The sequence below is a fragment of the Cricetulus griseus genome, chromosome 5, assembly GCF_003668045.3.
Source record: "Cricetulus griseus strain 17A/GY chromosome 5, alternate assembly CriGri-PICRH-1.0, whole genome shotgun sequence".
Classification (NCBI taxonomy): Eukaryota; Metazoa; Chordata; class Mammalia; order Rodentia; family Cricetidae; genus Cricetulus; species Cricetulus griseus.
The window spans coordinates 31462547-31484250 of record NC_048598.1 but is presented as its reverse complement, the minus strand read 5'-3'; the positions used below and the strand labels follow the sequence as shown (position 1 = coordinate 31484250).

Sequence of the window (21704 nt, the reverse complement as noted above, 5' to 3'; positions counted from 1 at the left end):
ATAGGGCAAGCGGAAGTTTTATTTTGCATTAAAGTTTTGGTACATAGTCTATCAACCTTATTGTTTCAGGCCTGAGACAAGCCAAGACATCACAGAAAGCATGCATGGTTGAAGGGAGCTGCTCATCTCCTGATGCTGGGAAGCACAGGAAAGGGGACAGGGTCCTAATAATTACTTTCAAGAGGAATGGTCCCATAGACCCAAGACCTCCTACTACACCCAATATCTCAAAGTTCCCACAACGTCTCAAGTTATCATGCTGGAAACAAGACTTTACTAAAGGGGTCTCTGGGAATATTGTGATCCAAACTATAGGATGATGCAAAATTGCAAGTTTGAATTTTTTATTTTTTGTTTGTTTTTACTTATTAGAAACAGGGTCTCACTATACAGTCTAGCTTGTCCTCAAACTTATGGCTCTCCTACCTCCATGTCCCAAAGTAAAAGCATTATCTTTAAATACATAGAAGTCTCATATATATATATATATATATATATATATATATATATTTTTTTAAAATTTATATAAATTCAGCATGTTAAAATGGATATATATATATATATATATATAACTTTAAATCTGATAATCTGATTTACTCTTAGCTGACTAAACAATATAGATATACACAAAAATAATAGATTCATAATGATCTATTACTGGGCTTACCACATGCAAAAATATTAAATTCAGCTCTGAGCAAGCCCATTAAAATAAGAATATATCAAGAGTTTATTCAGAGAAAATCTGGTGAGAATCTTCTAAATCAAAGGTTTTTAAGATTGGTCAAGGCTTAGGGAATACTTGACAAAAACAAAGGTTCTATTAAAGTACAAAGAAAGCTTATGGGTAAAATAGAAATATAAATTTCCCATATAATCATAGTCAGAAGAAAAACTATCTAAACACCACAGTCAGCCCAATAATTACTCCCTTCCTTTAAGATGCATATCTAAGAACAGCTTATAAGTCCACTAGCTGTGAAGAAAAAATTCAATTAAGATGGATAGCTATATTAAGTAATCTTTTGAATCTCCTAACATACTCTTTGCAAAAGACTATTTATACAGCATATCCGAAAAGCAGAGGCGAAAAGGATAGTGAAGTCAAACCCCGCTCTTAGATAAGCTGGCAGAACAAACTGTAGGAAAGAGATTCAATCATAATTAATACCTCTAAATAAAGTCCTGTCAGCTCAACAAACAATCTATTTACAATACGTAGATCAGCTCATACAAAACTCCAAAATGATGGAGTGGTCACTACAGGCAAAGCATTCCAAGGCAAGGGCCACTATAAGACCTGCACATATGCTCTTCACATTAGGGAAATCCTAAGTCCCAACTAGGCCTGGGATCCACAGTCCTCAACAGCTGAAGTCTTCATGCCCACACACAGGCCTCAAAGCCTCTGTTGTTTTGGTTCAGTTAATTTTACTTACGTTAACCCCCAACACACACACACACACACACACACACACACACACACACACACACACACACACACACACACACACCCCCCTTTATAAACTATCACTGCTACAACAGAGGCAGCATACGGAAGAGCAAATGCTAGCCTTTCTCAAAGTATGGCACACACCAGATACAATGAACTAGCCAACAATGAAGACTGAATTAATACTGGAAGAACAGCATTAGCTAACTTCAAAGTCTCAAAAGAGTAATACATGGCTTGAACCACCAAAGTAGCAGCACTGAGTAAATGGAAAGTAAATTAAAATGGGAAGATGACCTCACTTTAACAATTTTTGAAAAAATCGTTCGTAGCAAGATACTTGTTTTTAAGTTGTGAAAGGAAAATACAGTAAAGGAATTTCTTGTAGGAGATGGAAGGGATGCACTGAAAACTCAGAAGCCTTAATATATTTGTTCTATGGAATTGCTGAGGGCGAGGCTTCTGCAGAACCTCACAGCAAAATGGAGAATAATCACAATTTGACTTAGTATTCCTCTTTTAAAATTAAAAAATACTACATATGGATAAAGTTTTATTTATAAAGATTTTCATGAAGAATATGCCATAAGATGAAAAAATGTTTAAGATAAAAATAACTACATCTTAAAATCCCTGCATTTCAAAACTCCTACTTCATAGGGGGGTGGAACAAAAGAAAACTAGAATCAGTGGTTATTTTCCTACCTAATTATATCAGGTAAGGAACCACTACATGATTTATTCTCTATAATTCTATTTAAAATACTCCAGATTTTTCTTCTGAAACAAAACTTCTTTAAAAATCAAAAACAAAAAATGAAAAAGAATCTCAGTTAAAGAGAAAAAAGAAGATATTTATGTGGAAGGAATGGGAGTTAGAATGTAAAGATCAATTCACTGGAATTAACAACTCAAACTGTTACAGCGTTATAATGAACTAGAATGGGCTTCTTATAAAAAGGGAAAGCTAGCAGGTTTATGGAGAAGGGAGAAAATATAATCTTACTCAATTCATCTCTACAAGCAATCGCTGGTTTTCTCTTAAAACACTACACCTTCCCTGCTATGGAAAAGGTAGGAGGACTCAATGATTCTCTGATTTTTTTTTTATTTAAAGATAAACTAATGGGGGGGGGGTACTGAGGATCTGGCTTGGGGTAAGAGCACTTTTTACTTATGCAAAAGAGGAAGGTTCCATTCCTGAACCTACATGATGGCATCAGACCCAGCTTCAGGGTGTTAGAAAACCTCTTTTGAGCATTATGCACAACTCTATATATGTACATGCATGTAGGCAAACACTTATAAACATAAAATATAAATCTTTAAAAACTAAATAGAAACTTGACCTTTTCTATCATTTGCTTATATTTTAATACATATGAAACTTTCTTTTGAGGTGAGCTATTGCTATTGCTATGTTACCCATGATGCTCTCGAATCACAGACTGTAAGGGTAAGGCTCTTCCTCACCCTTGCTCCCACCAGTCTACCTTAGAGGCTAGCACTACAGGCCTGCACCACCATGCCTGGGTGCCTAATCTTTTTTTCTCTTTTTAAAAAAACACATGAAAAAGACATTGTCTTAGCTATTTTTCTATTGCTGTGATAAAACTCATGCCCAAAAGCAACTTGCGAAGGGAAGGTTTTATTTCATCTTGTAGCCCAACATTTGGGAAGCCAAAAGCCATGAAGGAGTGCTGCTCTTTTTAATTTGCTCAGCCTGCTTTCTCGTAGCACCCAGGACCACCAGTCCAGAGGTGCCATTGCCCACAGTGAGCCGGAGCTTCTGAAGTCAATCATCAACCAAGAAAACGTGCCTCAGAACAGTCTGTTGAGGGCATTTTCTCAATTGAGGTTCCCTCTTCCAAAAGGACTCTAACTTGTGTCAAGCTGACATAAAACTAGCCAGCACAAGTATTAGCATATCCACTGAGATTTACATGGTTCAAATAATGATCCTACTACTTGAGTGACTTGAAATAGTAATTAGTCACCCACAGCTAATCACTGAACTGACCTGGAACTCAGATGCAGAGAAGGACGAGTGAAGAGCACAGGGGTCCAGACCAGTCTGGTGAAACCCACAGAAACAGCTGACCTGAACATCAGGGAACTCTTGCTCCCCAGACTGATAGCTGGAATACCAGTATGGGACTGATCCAGTCCCCAGGAACATGGGTTTCTGTGAGGAAACCTCGGAAATCTACGGAACCTCCTGTAGAAGTTCAGCACCTATCCCTAGCATAGGTGTGGACTTTGGGAGCCCATTCCATATAGAGGAATACTCCCTGAGCCAAGACACATGCGGATGGGCCTAGGCCCTATCCCAAGGATACAATAGACTCTGATGACACCCTATGCAAGGCCTCATCATCCAGGGGGAGCAGAAAGGATATGTGATAAGTAGGGTTTTAGTTGGGGGGCGGGTGGTAGGGGAGGACTGGTGAGAGAAAGGAACTGAGATTGTCATGTAAAACTATCCTGTTTCAGTTGGCCTGAAAAAGGGAAAGCATATCGACCCTAGACGCTCTTTGGGAGGCCAGTACGGGACTAATCCAGCCCCCTGATCATGGATGCCAATCGGGAGGCCCCTGCACTCCTGGGAGCCTCCGGAGGTGGACTGGCGTTTTGCCCTGGTGTGTGGGGGGACTTCGAGAGCCCATCCCACTTGAACGGATGCACTCTGTCTCTGAACACATGGGGAGGGACCTAGGCCCAGCACAGGAAGATTTGGTGGACTTGGTGGAGCCCCGGTTGGGGGCCCTACCCTGCCTGGGGAGTGGTGGGTGGATGGGGTGGGGGGTAGGTTGGAGGTGGGGGAGAAGGAATGGGGGTGAGGGGAGGGACAGGGAGAGGGGAATTACATGTGAAACAAGCCTGTTCCCTAACTTGAATTAATAATAATAGTAATAATAATAAAAAGAGAAAAAAAAAACTATCCTGTTTCTAATTCAAATAAAAAACAGTTGAAAAAAAAAAAAAAGAAATAGCAATTGGTGCAACAACCACACAGAATCTGCCAAGAACCTACTAATGTTATCTATCAGTTTAGAATAATAAATTCTATTAAGTCATACACATTTAGGAACTGCACACAAGTTGATACTTAATAGTGTTCAATTTTTTTGTCTCTAACTTTTCTGTTTTATTACTTAGTGAGGTACTACAAAACAGGTTTGTCTATAAGCAATTCAGCTGTTTAAGACTATTACAATATCAGTGTTCTTCATAGTTAAACATTAATTTTCTTTCCCTGAACATAAAACAATGCCTCATTATACAAAAGAAACAACAGAAGACTAGCAAATAACAAAAACAACCTAATATTTTAATATTCATAACCATTATACTACTTGAAATAAAGTTGTTAATATTTAAAATTATAAGGCAAAACTAGCATTGGATAAAATATTCATTCTGGAAAATACTGTAAAGGAATCAAATTTTCCTTAGAAAATAAATAGATATATTCCTATTCTTAAGATTTCTATAGCCATCAATCAATTAATTCTGATGTTATTAATGAGTGAGAATATAAAGCAAGTTCAAGTGAGCCATAATTAATTATAATTATTTCATTTTCCTCAGTAATTACTTATTTTTCTTAATCCTAAAATAAAGTTGGTTATGGCAATTCTGCCTGCATGAATGTCTGTGCATTACATGCACGCAATGCCCAAGGAGTCCAGAAGAGGGCGACAGATTCCCTGGAACTGGAGTTTTTAAGTATTAACTACCTTGAATCCAGGGCTCTTTGCATGGCAGGCAAGCATTCTACCAACTAAACTACATCCCTCGCTCTAAAATAACTTTACCCAGAGAAGAAAAGCACTCATAGGCATATAAACAGATCTGCACAGCAATGGCCCAATAGTGTACACCACTATGCCCAGTGACAGTCCTGCCTGAGCTCAGGTGATACTTTGCTCAGAATGTCACACTGACAGATCCCTAACTGTTTGTTCTTTCTTATCTGCTTATTACATAGTTGCATCTTTCTCACATCTAATGATTAAAGAATGGGGAAGATCTGAGAAAATTCCTTTAGTCCAACAATCTCATTTATTTTTAAACATAAAATTTATGGTTTCTGAAGATTAAACCAACTTGCTAAGAACTGAAAAATGTGTGACAAATATTTCAAACTCCATTTTGATAAATAACAGAATTCATATTGCAAAGAAAAATAATAAGACAATCCTTATTTACTATTGTAACCCTGTTGATAAAAGAATATTTGAAGCATTGTTTAAAACACAGAAATAAAAAGGTAATCTCTGACTCATACCTGACTGTCTTAACTGCTTGTGGGATATATTTAACTACAAATAACTATTCCTGGGGAAAAGGTCTTCATATGTTGTGGACTTTTCTGTAATCAGAAACATCTAAGTCTAATCCAAACCCTGAATTTCAAACACCTTTAAGCAGGAAAAGATGTTATCTCTTAAGCCTAATTCCGAATGGATAAATTTTGTTTCAGTTGGAATTGATTAGCTATAAGTAGTGTTGGTAAATAAATATGGGAGCAGAAAGTTAATCAAACAGCAGCTCAAAACTTCAAGGTACTTCCTATGTAAAGAAGCCATGCTGAGGACACAGTCTACAATATCTATTTAGTCCTCCCATTTTGTAACAGAAGGAACCAGTCTCTGATTTTGTCAATGAGAAAACTGATGTCTTGAAATATTTAGTATTGACCCAAAACCATAGGGCTAAACTTTTAGTTCAGGCTTCATATGTTAGTGAGGTCCAAAGCCCTTCAACACCGTATAGCTGTAGAAACAACTAGTACATAATGGAATCCCTGGGCAATATAACACAGCATAATTCCTGACTCACTTATAATCAAACCAGGTAAGTACTACAAAATATAATGCCATGATAGGAAACATATATTATGCTACCCCATTCTTAAAAGATTAAAATAACAGTCTTGAATTATCATCTTGTTATATAAATACATATTAAAATATACCAAAATAAGTAAATTGCAGAGTCCAGAATGTTCCTCACTCAGTAGCTTTCACTTTGTGACAAACAATTTTGATATATTTTTATAATTCTTTGGTAATTTTATATAACATATTTTAATCATATTCCTATTCCCATTCTTCCTTAACTCTTCCCAGACCCTTACATCCACACATAACTGCAGCTGTCACATTTCATCAAAATGTTTCTTTTTGCAACAGATGGATAACGCTATAGAGTCACAACTACTCAAAATACAGTGAACAACTGACTGTGAGGGGCCTCCAACTGAGCCATGTGCAATACCATCCCTACAAGGAAGACTCAGAAGACATCTCAGAAGAGGGAGCAGAAGATTTTAAGAGTCAGAGGACCAGAATGTTTGCTGCAGGATAGTATCTTCTTTATTAAAAGAAAGTCTTTTTCACCCTTCCTCTTCAAAAGATTCTCTTTTTTTCAAGAAAAGTTCAAAGAGTTTTGACAATGCTATTCAAGAAAAATCTACCACGAATGATAAAAAAAAAAAAAAATCAAGAGAGCTAGCATGCCCCAGAGTTTCAGTTTGATTACAACATATGCTGGTAAGGTTGGGCTTAATAGGCTGAGGTTTTAATAAAAAGAAGTGTAAGAGATCAAAGAAAATTACACTCCATGGGGGGGGAAAAAAAAACAGGAGCAAAAGACAGCACTGAAAAAGTAAATGATGCCCAGAAAAACTGAAGGAAAAAGCACAATGAGAGGCTTGTCTAAACAGCAGTACAGATGATTATTCAGCCTTTTGGATAAGCCAGGTGTAGACAACTGTGTAGTACACTGGCAGAGGACACACACAGGCTTTGACATCTGGCCAGAGGAGTGTGCAGAAGGAACCATAATTGGATGAGTGATCTCGAGTGCATCACTTTTCCTAAGCTCTAGACTGTAAATAACTGTGATATAAGCAAGGGCTATAGAGACGATTAAATATTATAATACACATAAAACTTAACATTGTACCTAGCACAAAACTGTTCAACATTATGAGGAAATTTCAGAGAGGCAATAGCTCCAGGATTTCTGTCCAGACCTCCAAATTCCTATAAACATTTATTTTAATTATGTATGTATTTCTGAATAGAATATATGCAGATAAGTGTGAGTGCCTACAGAGAACTGAACAGGGTATTGGATCCATCAAAATGGGAGTTACAGATTGTTGTAAGCTGCCCCATTGGGTGCTGGGAATGGAAGTCAAGGCTCTGTAAGAGTGGTAAGAGCTCTCAATCATTGAGCCTTCTTTTCAACCTCTCTATGTTAAATTAAACAAACCAAAATGGATTCCTGAATAGTTTTTATAATTGGAGAATTTATTTAGCATATTTGAAGAGTTAGAAATACTGTTGAAAAACGTACACTTCAATTCATCTAAGATACCACTAGCAAAGAGGAAACAAGAATCCACACAAACTCCAGTTATGGAAGTATAGAACAATTTGATTCGAATCCCCCAACAAATAACTCTTGTTCCTGGTGGTTTAGTAAACTGATACAAAGTCTGGTTTTGATATATAGAATACTATTTTAAACCTTTCCTACATATTTAAAAAATATACAGGGGTTCAGAACATCCTCAATAAAGTGATAACTTTCTTTAATAGACTTCTGAAGTCAAAAGACCAGTGTGCAGACATGGTTAGCTTCTAAGTTAGAGTCATAGGCACGCTTCATTAAATGCTTTTTTAAAAAAAACAAACAAATAAGAAGTCTTAAGTGCTAAGAAGAAAAATCCTCAGCAGTGTGATAGAAATTTCAAACCGCATTCAAAAACAGACCATTATAAAACAAAATATTGACATCTCTAAAGTGTTTTTATGAGTATACTGCATCACCATCAGCACTAAGAATGCAGCTTTCTCTAATATAAATATCTATATAACAACTACACAAAAGTAGTTTCCTTTTAAAATAAGTTCATACACATGTATCCAATGCTGACAACTTAAACAACATCAGTATATGTATTGTGCTAAGAAAACATTAGGCACAGGCCACATAATATAATTTGTTTTCTGTAAAAAAAATCTAATATGAAAATACATATCACACAAATGAGTAATGGGTGGGACAGTTAGTTGTTGCAGATCTAACACATAATTTCAGTGTTTGACTTTTTCTAGAGGGCATTATGAGTAGCCCAAAGAGTGATACTACTTCATTATTGGTGACTGTTCTGTGTCTGCATTAGGACGACTGTGGACTTTATATAGAAAAGAAAAAAGCTTTTCTATAGCAAAAGGGACTTTAGGCACATGAACTAGCTTCAAAGAAAGCAGATAAAAAATGTTTCCAAAAATCGTTAAAATATTGAACACAACCTCCCAGCTACTAGATTGCTTTGTTAGGAAGAATACCTTGTTTAACATCTTGACTCCCTTAAATAGAGGATTTTTTCATCAGCTAAGACACTTCCAGAGTGTGTTCCACAAGAATGAGATGGAGAAAAATTGAAAAGGCAATAGCAGGCGATAGGGAAAGGGAGGAGAAACCAAAAGTCATTTTACATAAGAAACATGTAAATACTGCTCCTTTCTGTTTGTAGTGGAATATCTGTGCTGTGGAGAAGATGACAAGAACATAAACACAGGGTTTGTATGAAAAATAATAAAATGTAACATTTACTGTATACCCTCCCTAAAGACAACACAATTGATGCAGATTGGCATGTCTCAATACTCTGGTGGAAAGGTTATACTTGGCCTCATATATATACTTGCACTTTTCATAAAGGGCAGTTTAGCAAATAATAAACTGCCACAAGTACAAAGAGTAAAACACAGAATAAGCCTAAATAAAAGACAGAGACATAGGCAGAGAGGACACAAGAAAAGAGATGCCACGGAGTGCGCATGTTTTGTACATTTGAAGTACCTCTTCGACCCTAAGTGATGAGGATAAAACACTGAACACATATTCACAAGCTGTAATTCTCTTATCAGATTATTCTCTATACATCCTTTCCTTTTGCTTTTTTTCTTACACAGAAAGAAAATAAAAGAGACCTTTAATCTCATTCTTCACTTCATAGTCAACTATTCACATAAATATTTCTCTAGGGCAAATTTCCAAATAAATCAAGAATACAATCCAAAACCACTGTCACATTACATTTGATTTACTGTGCAGTTCTCTTCAAATGGAACAGGAATTTGCCCGTCTCCTGGGTTTCGGATCTCGTGCTTCCTGATCCTTCACACACACACAAGATGTGCACATTGTTTCAGAAAGTCTTCGGAGGCCAAGGCGGAAAACACTGTTGGAGAGGCTGTATATTACACAGTTACAAAAACTATTGCTTATAGCAAGCCAGGTGGTTAAGAAGGACAGTGTTGGATTGTCCAAGACACGAGAACTTTCTAGAAGAAAGTAAATAATATACGGAAGCCATAGCATGTAAAATACACTGGTTATCCTAAATAAAACCATGGCATAGCGACGATCAGGGCTGTGTCCTGTCTCTCTAGAGGCATCTACCTCATGGCTAGGGAATCGGGCCCTCCGGTCATTTATCTCTTTGGTGTGCTGCCGGCAAATTTTGAAAATGTGAAAGTAAGTGAAGCAGACAACCAAGGCAGCAGGCGCATAGAGTAAACAAACAATAAAGCACGTAAAATAGGCACTGGTGAGCCAAGACGTGGCACACCACTCAAAAATGTCACCGTGGTAACCAGGTTTGCCCCAGCCAAAAAAGGAAGGCAAAAAAATTAGGCAGGAATAAATCCAAATCATAATAATGCAAATTCTCAGTCGACAAGGGGTGACCAGTTGATTGTAGGAAAGAGGCTTCGTTATTGCAAGATAGCGATCCACACTGATACAAGCAAGACAGGCCATAGAAACACTTTTTAAAACTGAAATAATATATCCAAACACCTGACAAGTCAATGATTCGTGGACACCTGTAGAGTAATGGAGAAGGGACAGAGTAGGAACCAAGCAGGTAACTCCAACGAAGAGGTCAGCATATGCCATTGTCTGTATGAAGTAGCTGGTAGTATAATGGTGTAACAGTGGAGCACAATGAAAGACAAAGATGACTGTTAAATTCCCAGCGATGATTAGAAATGTCAGCAAGACAATAACAACTGTCTCAAAGATGCAGACATCCTCCACACTGTAGTGACCAAATCCAAGTGGGCAGGAGTGATGCTCGGATACATTCACAATGCTACTGCTCATGTTCAGGATCCTCCATTCAGTCCACCTGGATTCATTCATGGCTTGGAATTACGGGAATTTGTAGCTTTGGCTCCAGCAAGCAGGTGTCTGTGCCAGCATCTGTTAAACTCTGCAAATCAGTGTCTCAAAACCTGCTTCAGTAGAAAGTGCCAGTGCCTGTATTACAGCTGAGCATCCAAGTGTGCTCAGGTCTCTTCATCAGCCTTAGTTCACCAGTGACACATCTCAGCTTTGGGAATAGAGGAGGAGGAGGGTGAGCTAGAAAGGTGAAAAGAGGTCTCTGGTTAGCTCCCTCCGGTGCTTTCAAGCAACTTTTGCAGATACAGGCACTTCTAAAGAAAATGGATTTATTAGCTAGTACTACGAAAAATTAAATCTGTAAAAAAAAAATTGTCAAGGTAAGAAATGTTTCTCTCAAGATAGAGTTTCTTAGAGATCAACTAGAAAGAAAAATAAAAGGAACAGTCTTAAACTGTCTGAGGTCTCCTGCTTTACCTGTGATGAACTATGATGAAAAATGCATTCATATTTTAGAATTTAAGAAATTAAGATCTTAGTTTTAGAGAAAGCCAAGAAAACGTTCATGTGACAAAGAGTGTCCTTGGCCTTAGTTCACATCTGATGCTAATGGGAAAACTTTAGGACCCATTTCTCTTTCATTTTTTAAAAGGTAAGAACAATAATTCTAACAAGACTAATTCCAAAAGAATCATTTGTATGAGCACAATGAGGTACATGGCTCCAGATTGCTATATAATGCTTATAAGAATAAAAGACAATTTCAAGTAGGGACGATTTTACACAATGAATTCATATAACAACACCTAAAACTAAAGAATAGAACAAATGTCTGAAGTTCTAATTCTCTATTCATTCTTTAAACGTTTATTTGAAAACAGTTATAGACCACCTCAGTTGCTGATACTTCTGATAGCAATGTAATTTATATCTTTTATTTCTAAATAAGACCTTTGTTATAACTTCAGCTTCTGTAACTGAAAATAACTTTCATTATTTGGTATGCTATCTCCTTATAAAGCATAATAAATATATAGCCTGAAGTAATTCCTCACATTTGAAACAATGCTCAAATCTCATAAATATAGATGAAATTTAGACAGTGATGAAAACGTCCCTGCACATTGAGCACACTGCACTAGAGATGCTGCTGGGATCTGTCACTTCATATTCCAATTTGTTACAGCTTTCCTATTGCCATTAGATGATTAACACATTAAATCATTACTTCAACTAAATATTTGAAAGTGGAAATTTACCTTGTTTATTATGTATGCAGTTATTAGCAGCCATATGCTAAGAAAATGCCTCTTCTGTTTCTGTATTCTATTTTAAGCAAAAGCTCAATTAAAGCAGGGTCATCAGGTAGGCTGGGAAATAGTCTTGTTTTAAAATAACTCAAAACATCAAGATGGGTTTAAATCCTGGACTTTGACATACTACGATTCTGGCAGGGCAGAATCCATCCAAAAGGCTTCCAAGGTCATTCTGGCACCGAGTTAACATTTGCCAAAGTCTTTTTCCCAAGTACAAGCAATTCAGGGGGTCTCTTGTCACTCTTTGTTGTCATAGCTTTTGAAGAAAGAGCATGCATTAGAAATGAAAACATTTCCTTCAGGAACAATGTAGCAGCTTAACAGAAAGCATTCTTCTCAAAGTTATTTTCTCGTGCAGCAACACATCATTCAGGGAAGTCCTTTTTTTATGTCAGCCACAGGATATTCCTCCTTGGACATGCTGAGTTTCACTTATCACAAAATAGTTCTCTTGTTACAGGAATAAGGTAATGCTTCTCACTCACAGTCACTCTTATCATCTGTGAAGCTGGGCTGCTTGATTCAGAAGTCCGATTTACTGTGATGCAGTTATCAGGATGCTGCCGGAGATTCTTCACAGTTTCTCAGTCTTGCTGCCTCCACCTGAGCCAGCGTCTGCTCCTCCTCCTCATCCCAAGCTGATGCAGAAGAACTCACCATCAGAAAGGTGACTCGGTCCTCCTGCCCCAATCAACAGCACAGCCAATGGCTATTGCAGCTGAAACTGTCACTAGGTAACAGTTGCCAGGCACATGCAGGCTTATAGACTTACTCTGCAAGCTCCGATCAAGATTGACAAAAGAAGACAATGGAACTGACCAATCCTTATAATATGTAAACGGCACTTAAGGGCTCCTGGAGGCATTCTCCTTACAGCATTTGTAGAAATTATTTCATATGAATACTACTAGGAAAACAAAACTGGCATATACCTTTTAACCTTGTAGAGAAAGTACCACACTGTACTATGACACACACACACACACACACACACACACACACACACACACACACAAAGAAAGTCAGCAGTAATCTAATACTCTTTGGATGAAAAAACTTATGAATTATTAAAAATCATTTAAATTCTCATGAACCAAATTGATATAACTACTGTTTCTTTACTATAAAGCAAATGGTTATATTTTGATTAGAAATTAAAAGTCATTTACTCATCTCTCCAATATCTGCCACACCCACATGAATGTGCTGAGCTTGGCACACTGACCTGCACAACAAAACACCAGGAAAGGATCAAGACATTGAAACCTATCTGGAGAAATACCAGGGCCAATATGATCTAAGAGGGCAGGGGGCATCAGAATAAATAGAAGCACTAGTCCACGGTTATCCTTGTATACCAAATGTGTCAAGAGCTAAAGAAATTCATTCCACAGTGCTCGAGTTACATATATTTAAGTTAGTAGAAGCAAAATAAATATTTGCTCAAGTATTTGGTGTATATTAAAACATTTTTATTTGGGTTTACTTACTATATGCAATCCTTTATTTTAAACCTATTTTGATGGTTCATTACATTAAAAAAAAAAAACACCAGAACAAAATTTACAATTGCTATAGGATTAAAGCAAATCAGGAAAACAAAGATTCCAATGGAAGGTAAAACTTATTGAAAACATGACCTATATGCCAAAATTTGCCCTATATGCTTTTATACTTTTTCTTCATAAAATTCTTCAATCTCAGGCCTGAGATTGCTCAGTAGATAAAAGGCACTTGTCACCAACAACCCTGACAATACAAGTTTGATCCACACCCATGACACTGTGGAAGGACAGAACAGATGCCCATAAGTTTTCCTCTGACTCCTACATGTGCACCCTGGCACAAGCATGCGGTGTGCATTGTAGTGTTATCTCCTCCCCATTCCTTCCTTCCCTTCCTATCTCCCCTCGTTCCCCCTTTGCCTCCCTCTCCCTCCTTTCTCTCCCTCTTTCAGTAAACAAATATATGTAATATTACTAAAGGTTAAATCTCTATGTAATCAGTATAGTAACTAATTCCTAAGTGAACAAAGTGGGGACTACAGAAGGGAAAAATGGCTTGACTTCAACTAGAGTTAAGAAACTGGGACTAAAAATGGTCAAAATTGTCATTCATAACACTGCACCACTAAATCACATCCTCTCTTTTTGTCTAACAGCTTCTAACATATTCAGAAAATGCATTAGAAAAATTTCATCAGGTTTTATAAAAATGGCTTACAGAGTATAGAAAGCCTATTCTGTGCCCTATGGTAAACTTTTGTTCTTGAAGATTGTTTTTCTAAACTTTATGGGTGGAGTCAAATATAGAAAGATAAGTACACTTCTCACTTCTCAACAGAAATATTTATGAGACAAATTAGAATAGTAAATCTTAGAATGAATATACTTAGTTTTGAAAAGAAAATATTTAAGTATATTGCAAAAGTTACAATGTATTCTTTTGCAGAGAAACATTGTACTTAACACTGATACCTAAAACCTTTTAAATTAAGATAAGAACAAGATAGGGTTTCCCTGTGTAGCTCTGACTGTCCTGGACTCACACTGTATACCAGACTGGCCTCAAACCCAGAGAGCTACCTGAATCTGCTTCCCTAATGGTATTAAAGACATGCGCCATCATGCCGGCTAAGATAATATTCTTAAACATAACAATAAATATTCAAAATAAAATTATATTTGATAGCTATTCATTGATTTAGACATGTTATACAGTCCATACTAAGAAAAGTAAAATGCTAAGCTTACTACAAAACAATTTTAAAAAGTCAAGTACTAGGAGCTGGAGAGATGCCTCAGCAGTTAAGAGAGCTCTTACAGAGGACCCACCCAGCTTTGGCTCCCAGCACCCATGTAGCAGCTCACAACCACCACAAACTCAAACTCAAATCCTAGGAGATTTGATTCCATCTTTTGTCCTGGGCAGGCTCCTGAACAGAAAAGTGCACACTACGTACACTAAAGCACATATACATATGTATAAATTTAAATTAATAAACCTAAAAAGAGTTTTTAAAAATTAAGTGCTATTAATCACTATTACTACTCAAGTTACCAAAATTAAAATCATTTAAAAATAGACACATTTTCAAATAGTTTTGAATTATAGTGTCCCTAAAATTAAGGAAATGGTGAACAAATGCACACACATACAAAAACCGACCTCATTTAGAGGAATTCAAGCACTAGATTGTTTTAGTTTCACATATTTCCAAAACAAAACAGTAGGAAGAATTTTAATCTAAAAGTATTATAAGCAATTCCAGGATATAAGGTCATGGTGGGAAAGAGAATTTACAAAGCAGTACTTTTCACCCACTAAGCCTCCATCCTTCCTTCTACTATCTTACAAAAGGAAAGCTCCAACAAAGCATACTTCCCTTTATACTTGACTCTTCTGGTCCCTGAATTTCTTTGTATCAGTTTTTCTGGTGCGGCAATTACAGGAAATAATTTAGATTGTGGAGCTTCAAAAACAAAAGAGCAGGTACATATACTTAGCCCATCACATATACCATTCTTTTTAATTCAAGAATCATTCTTTTCTGGATAAAGAAAATGTGGTACATTTACACAATGGAGTACTACTCAGCGGGGGGGGGGGGGAAAAACAAAAAATGGAATCTTGAAATTCACAGGCAAACTAGAAGTGAAACTAGAAGAAACCATCCTGAGTGAGGTAACCCAGTCACAAAAAGACAAACATGGTATGTACTCACTCATATATGGATATTAGACACAGAGAAAAGGATTACTAGCTTACAACCCACACCTCCAAAGAAGCTAGGAAACAAGAACCTAAGAGAGACATATATGGTACCCCAGAGAAGGGGAAAGGGACAAGATCTCCTGAGCAAATTGGGAGCATGGGAGCAGGGAGTTAGGAGAAAAGATGGGGAAAAGAAGAGGAAGACATGAGGGACCAGGAAGATTCAGTCAGGGGAAGAATAGAGGAGAGCAAGAAAAGAGATTCCATAATAGAGAGAGTCATTATAGGTTTAAAGAGAAATCTGGCACTAGGCAAATGTCCAGAGATATACAAGGATGACCCCAACTAAGATTCTAAGCAGTAGTGAAGAGGCTACCTAAAATGCCCTTCCCCTATAATGAGATTGATGACTACCTTATATGCCATCCTAGAGCCTTCATCCAGTAGCTGATGGAAGCAGAAGCAGAGACCCACAACAAAGCACCAAGCCAAATTCCTGGAATCCAGTTGTAGAGAGGGAGGAGTGATAGTTGCAGAGACAGAGGAGTGATGAGCAAAGGGGTCAAGACCAGGCTGGGGAAACCCACAGAAACAACTGACCTGAACAAGGAGGAGCTCATGGACCCCAGAATGACTGCTTGGAAACTAGCATAGAACGGAAGTAGGCTCCCTGAACATGGGTGTCAGTTAGGAGACCTGAGCAGTCTATGGAGCCTCTAGTAGTGGAACAATATTTATACCTAGTGTACAAATGGACATTGGGAGCCCATTCCCCATAGAGGGATACTCTCTCAGCCTAGAACACATGGGAAGCGCCTATGCCCTGCCCCAAATGATGTGACAGACTTTGATGATAAGAGGGAGAGGGAACTGGGATTCATATATAAAATAAGATCCTTTCTAATTTCAAATTTAAAAATATCTTTTAAAAGAATCATTCTTCTCATTTTAGGGGTCTAGGTGTCACTGCTACTCTTTCCATCATCATTACAAACTACCTTCCTCTCCTTTCAATTGATGAGTGCTAACCAGGAAAAGAAAAATCTCAAGAATATCTTTAGTTAGGCTTACTTTATAATTACTTCTTAAAATCCCAAACTGTAAATTATTTAGTACTTATATACTATATAGTGTATCTCATGTATTATTTTATATATATTTTATATATATTTATATATATTTTCATTATTAAAAATCCAAACAATTACCTAGACAACAGAGTAAGTGTGGTAGTTTGAATGAGAATAGTCCCTCATAAGCTCATATATTTGAATGCTTAGTCCACAGTTGGTGGAACTGTTTGGGAATAACTAGGAGGTGTGGCATTATTGGAAGAGGTGTGTCACTGGGGTTAGGAGTTGAAGTTTCAAAAGCCTACCCCACTCCAAGTTAGCTCTCTTTGCCTTGTACTTGTAGATCAAGATGCAAGCTCTAAGCTACTGATCTATTACCATGTCCGCCTACCTGCTACCATGCTCCCCACCATGATTGTCATGGACTCAAATCTCTGAAACTGTGCCCCTCCACCCAAAATTCTTTCTTCTGTAGTTTGCCTTGGCCAAGTGTCTTATCACAGCAGGGGAAATGCAACAGTAAGGCAAGATATAACTGTTAATGCAAAATTGGGCAAATAACGATTGCCAAAGAACCACACAAGCAGTACAGTAACATTACAGAACACTGGAGAAGCTCAATTAAATTTCATCTCCGGCGGTAGTGGTGCATGCCTTTAATCCCAGCACCTGGCAGGCAGAGGCAGGCGGATCTCTGAGTTTGAAGCCAGCCTGGTCTACAAAGTTAGTGCCAGGATAGGCTCCAAAGCTACACAGAAAAACCCTGTCTTGGAAAACAAAAACAAAAATCAATTAAATGTCATCTCTTAAGATATTTTAAAAAGAAAGCAAAAAATGTTTGCATTCAGACTTTAGTTCCTCAACCACGCCATTTCTCTGTATCCACTGTCATGACCTTAGAAAAGTCAGTATCACTTTCTATTTAGATGACAGCAGTGGCTTCCAATCTGGTCTGTATTGATGATGGCTTCTTTTCAATCTATCATGCACAAAATGAGTATCTTTTCCAAAATTCAAAACGAATCATGTCACTTCCTTCCTTAAAATACTTGACTTTTATTGCGCATTTTATGAAAGGTCCTATAAGGGGAGCAAATATTTGCTTTGTTCACCAACATATCGAAAGTGCTGATATTATACTGCTGAGCAATGAATAGGAGTTTCACAAACAAATGTCTAACATAGTTATTTGTATTTAAGAAAAATAGTACAACAGAAAAATACAGTTTCTGTAAGATTAAAATAAACAAAGTTCTTTACTGCCCCTTGTACAACAAAGACTTCCAAGAAGAAGAAATATGACCAAATTGCAACAGAGAAAAGTAGGTTGAGGAACTAAAGTCTGAATGCAAACATCTTTTGCTTTCTTTTTAAAGTTATCTTAAGAGATGACATTTAATTGATTTGTTTTTGTTTTTTGTTTTTGTTTTCCAAGACAGGGTTTTTCTGTGATATTGTACTATAGTTCTGTGATGTGTCATCATCAGGGAAATAGAGAAAAGGATGCTTGTAAGCCTACCTGTTGTTCCTGACATACACATGACACCACAACAATCACCAAGTCAAAGCATAATTAAATGCAAAATGTTAAAAATACAACAAAAAGCTTGAATTTAAGGGTTTAGATTCTAAGAACTAGAGACAATGTTCAGTGGTTAACAGGGCTTACAACTTTTGCAGACAACTGGAGTTTCATTCCCAGCGCCCAGGTGGCTGCTCAGAACCATCTGTAACCCCAGTTCTGGGGGATCTGGCATCCTCCCATGTTCTCCATAACACCAGGCATATACATACATACATACATACATACATACATACATACATACATACATACATACATGAAGGGAAAACATACATACAGATAAGACAACAAATACTTTTAAATTTCAAAAGTGATGAAATTCTGACCTTCCTCAGTTCCCTAATCTTAATACACATGTCATGTGCTATCATACCCAGACAGTACATTTTCATCACCTGGGCTCTTGTGTATGATCGCTGAAAATATTACATAGAGTATGAATAATCATCCCAGAAAATGATGGTGTATATTCCAATAGGGTGCTTTGTTAAGCAAGCTTGGTAAACTGAAATTCATTCTGGAGCCCACCTAAAGGTGGAAGGAAAAAATTATTATACAAAGTTGTCCTCTAACCTCCCAACAGGCGCTGTGGCATACATTATTCATGGGCATATCTCTGTCTCTCTCTGTGTGTGTCTCTGTCTCCCTGTCTCTCTGTCTCTCTTCCCATACACATAAAACACAATAACAATAATAATTAATTTTAAAAATAGAAATAATATCAACAACAATGTTGTTGGTAGACAGATTTAAATCTTTAAGTTCTAAAGTATGCAGTAGATGAATAATTTTTATGCATCTCAAAATTGTTGGATTTCATGAATGTATTTATATTTAAAATGTTTATATTGCAAGCTGATGAACAGACTCACTACCTTGATTTCTCCATGTAGATGAATTAAAACACCATATTTGTGGTGATATTTTTGTTTATGCTATAAAAAATAAAGCTTGTCTGAAGATCAGAGTACAAAGCTAATCACACTAGTTAGCAATAGAGGCCAGGTAGTGGTGGTACACACCTTTAATCCCAGCAATTGGGAGACAGAAGCAGATGGATCTCTGTTAGTTCAAAGCCACCCTGACAAAACTGATAGAATCTAAAAGAGAAACAGAGCTCATCCAAAGCTGATCCTAGCACTTGGGATCACATGCCTTTAATCCCACCACTAGGGAGGTGGAGACATGAGTGATATGGATGGGTGGAGAGAGGAATATAAGGCAGGAGGACACAGGAGCTCAGGCAGTCTGAGGATTCATAGAGATGGGGCAGTCTGAGCAGTCAGTCTGAGAACAGGATCGCCCCTTTGGTCTGAGGATTAAGTAGAAGTAAGAGGTTTCTCTTGTGGCTAGCTCCTTTACTTCTCTGACCTTTAAGCATTTACCCCAATATCTGACTCTGAGATTTTATTAGTAAAACACTTAGAATTCGTGCAGCACATATTGAATTCAGTAAATGTGTTAAAATGTGAAGTGAAAAACTAATGGAAAACTTGATTTTTTTTAGCAGACAATTACTTATTTTAAGAATGCTAACTGCTACGAAATGCAGTATCAATTAACTTGCAATGTACTATTAAGCATAATACTAATGCAACATGAGCTAAGTGCTAGAAAACAAACACACCGAAATGATACACAAACAACCTACTGACTTAGTGACCCTTGAAAAGCAATGCACAAGTTTATTTTCTTACCTTGCTCTATTGTAATCAAAAAATTAAATATTTAATTGAATACCAACAAAATTTAGTTATAAAGAAAGTTTCATATAGAGAACTTTCTCAACCTGATAAAGACATGTAATTGGGAAATATATATCTAGTAGAGTTTTTCACAATGAAATATTAATGATTCTTCCTTAATAATGGAAATATACAAGCATGTGGGTTCTCATTACTCCCATTCACCCTGTACTGACAATCTCAGTCAATATAATAAACAGGAAAATGAAAAGCCATTCAAGAAAGGAATAACTATATATGTGAGAAGTATTAAAATAACTACTCTTACACCCATTAAAACATAAGGAAATACACTTATTGACAAATACACTTTGTCAAAATATGAGGTATTTCATTGCTATATACAGGCAACAAAAGTGGAAGCAAAACATTAAACAACAAACCATTTACAAAAGGCTCATACAGCACAACACAAGGACACATCTAATAAAACCTCTATGTCTCTACTCAGAATTACAGAATGCCACCGAGACAAAGCTAAAGTTTTAAGGAAGTAGAGGATACACCATCTTTATATTTTTGAAGAGTTGCTATCATTAAGAAGACCAGATTCTCACCAGTTTATCTACTGCATACTCACATTAAAATCTAGGCAAATTTTTCTGTAATACTAACCAACTGTTGATTATAAAATCTATATATTTAAACACAAAGAGTTTTGAATAGCTCTTGTAAAGCAATCTTCTAAAGGAAAATAAAACAAAATTGAAGACTGACACAACCTGGTTTCAAGACCTACTGTACAAGCAGGGTACAAGAAACTGGTCTCATACAGACCTGTAGAACATAAAAGCTACAAAAATCAGACCAAAATTACTGGTCAATTGAATTTCAGTAAGATCTCTTAAAACCTGGGCTTAAGGAGATCTTTTCTATAAACAGTACTAGAAAAATTTGGGCACCTACTGAGAAAATACGAACTAAGTTTACCTCTTCATACCACACATAAAAATTTACTTATATAAACTAAGGTCACCTTCTCATACTACACATAAAAATTTACTTGTAATGAATAATATATTGAAACAAAAAGTTTGAAAATACAAACAGCTCCTAAAAGAAACATTACAGGGATATCTTCAGAGCACAGAAACAAAGTTTATAAGATAATAAAAATGAGCTAAATTGTAATTAAGTAATACTCCAAAATTCTTACCAAAAGACATCAAGAAAATCAAATCAAAAGACTGAAAGAAGTTACTAGCAAAGCACACACCTAACAAAGGAATTTTTATGCAAACTGCAGTTACAATACTGTTACCGACACCATAAATTAATAAAAATACAAATAATCAAAAATGGTAATAATAGACTCTGAGAGTACAATTGTAGTGACCAGGGACTGGCAGCAATGATGGGGAGATGAGAAGATGTTAACTATAGAATACTAAGTGATAACTCAATAGAGGAACTAAGTTTTGATGTGTTATTGCTCAACAAACTGAGTACAAATTACTGAAATGTACTCTGATATTTAGTTTTTTAATTAGAAAAAAATCATTTTTAAATTCACACACCACCAAGAAAAGGCCAGCTTTCAAGAAATATACATGTTCATGTTGAGTTAGACTACAACATAATTATACATGATGTTATGATAAAGCTCGAACC

At 36.6% G+C, this 21704-nt stretch overlaps 2 protein-coding genes across 6 annotated transcripts in view; both read right to left on the bottom strand.

Annotated features, from left to right (window-relative positions):
• Rabgap1l (RAB GTPase activating protein 1 like) overlaps positions 1 to 21704 on the bottom strand; it is a 560109-nt gene that overhangs the window by 340451 nt on the left and 197954 nt on the right. The gene's annotated exons all lie outside the window — the stretch shown is intronic.
• On the bottom strand, positions 7756 to 10710 carry Gpr52 (G protein-coupled receptor 52). The gene has a single exon (XM_035445768.1). It carries the CDS (start codon positions 10682 to 10684, stop codon positions 9599 to 9601), a length of 1086 nt encoding a protein of 361 aa, XP_035301659.1. The 5' UTR covers positions 10685 to 10710; the 3' UTR covers positions 7756 to 9598.

What these genes read in the sequence shown, in the direction of transcription:
- Gpr52 (XM_035445768.1), bottom strand. Translation starts at nt 10,684, where the DNA reads ATGAATGAATCCAGGTGGACTGAATGGAGGATCCTGAACATGAGCAGT.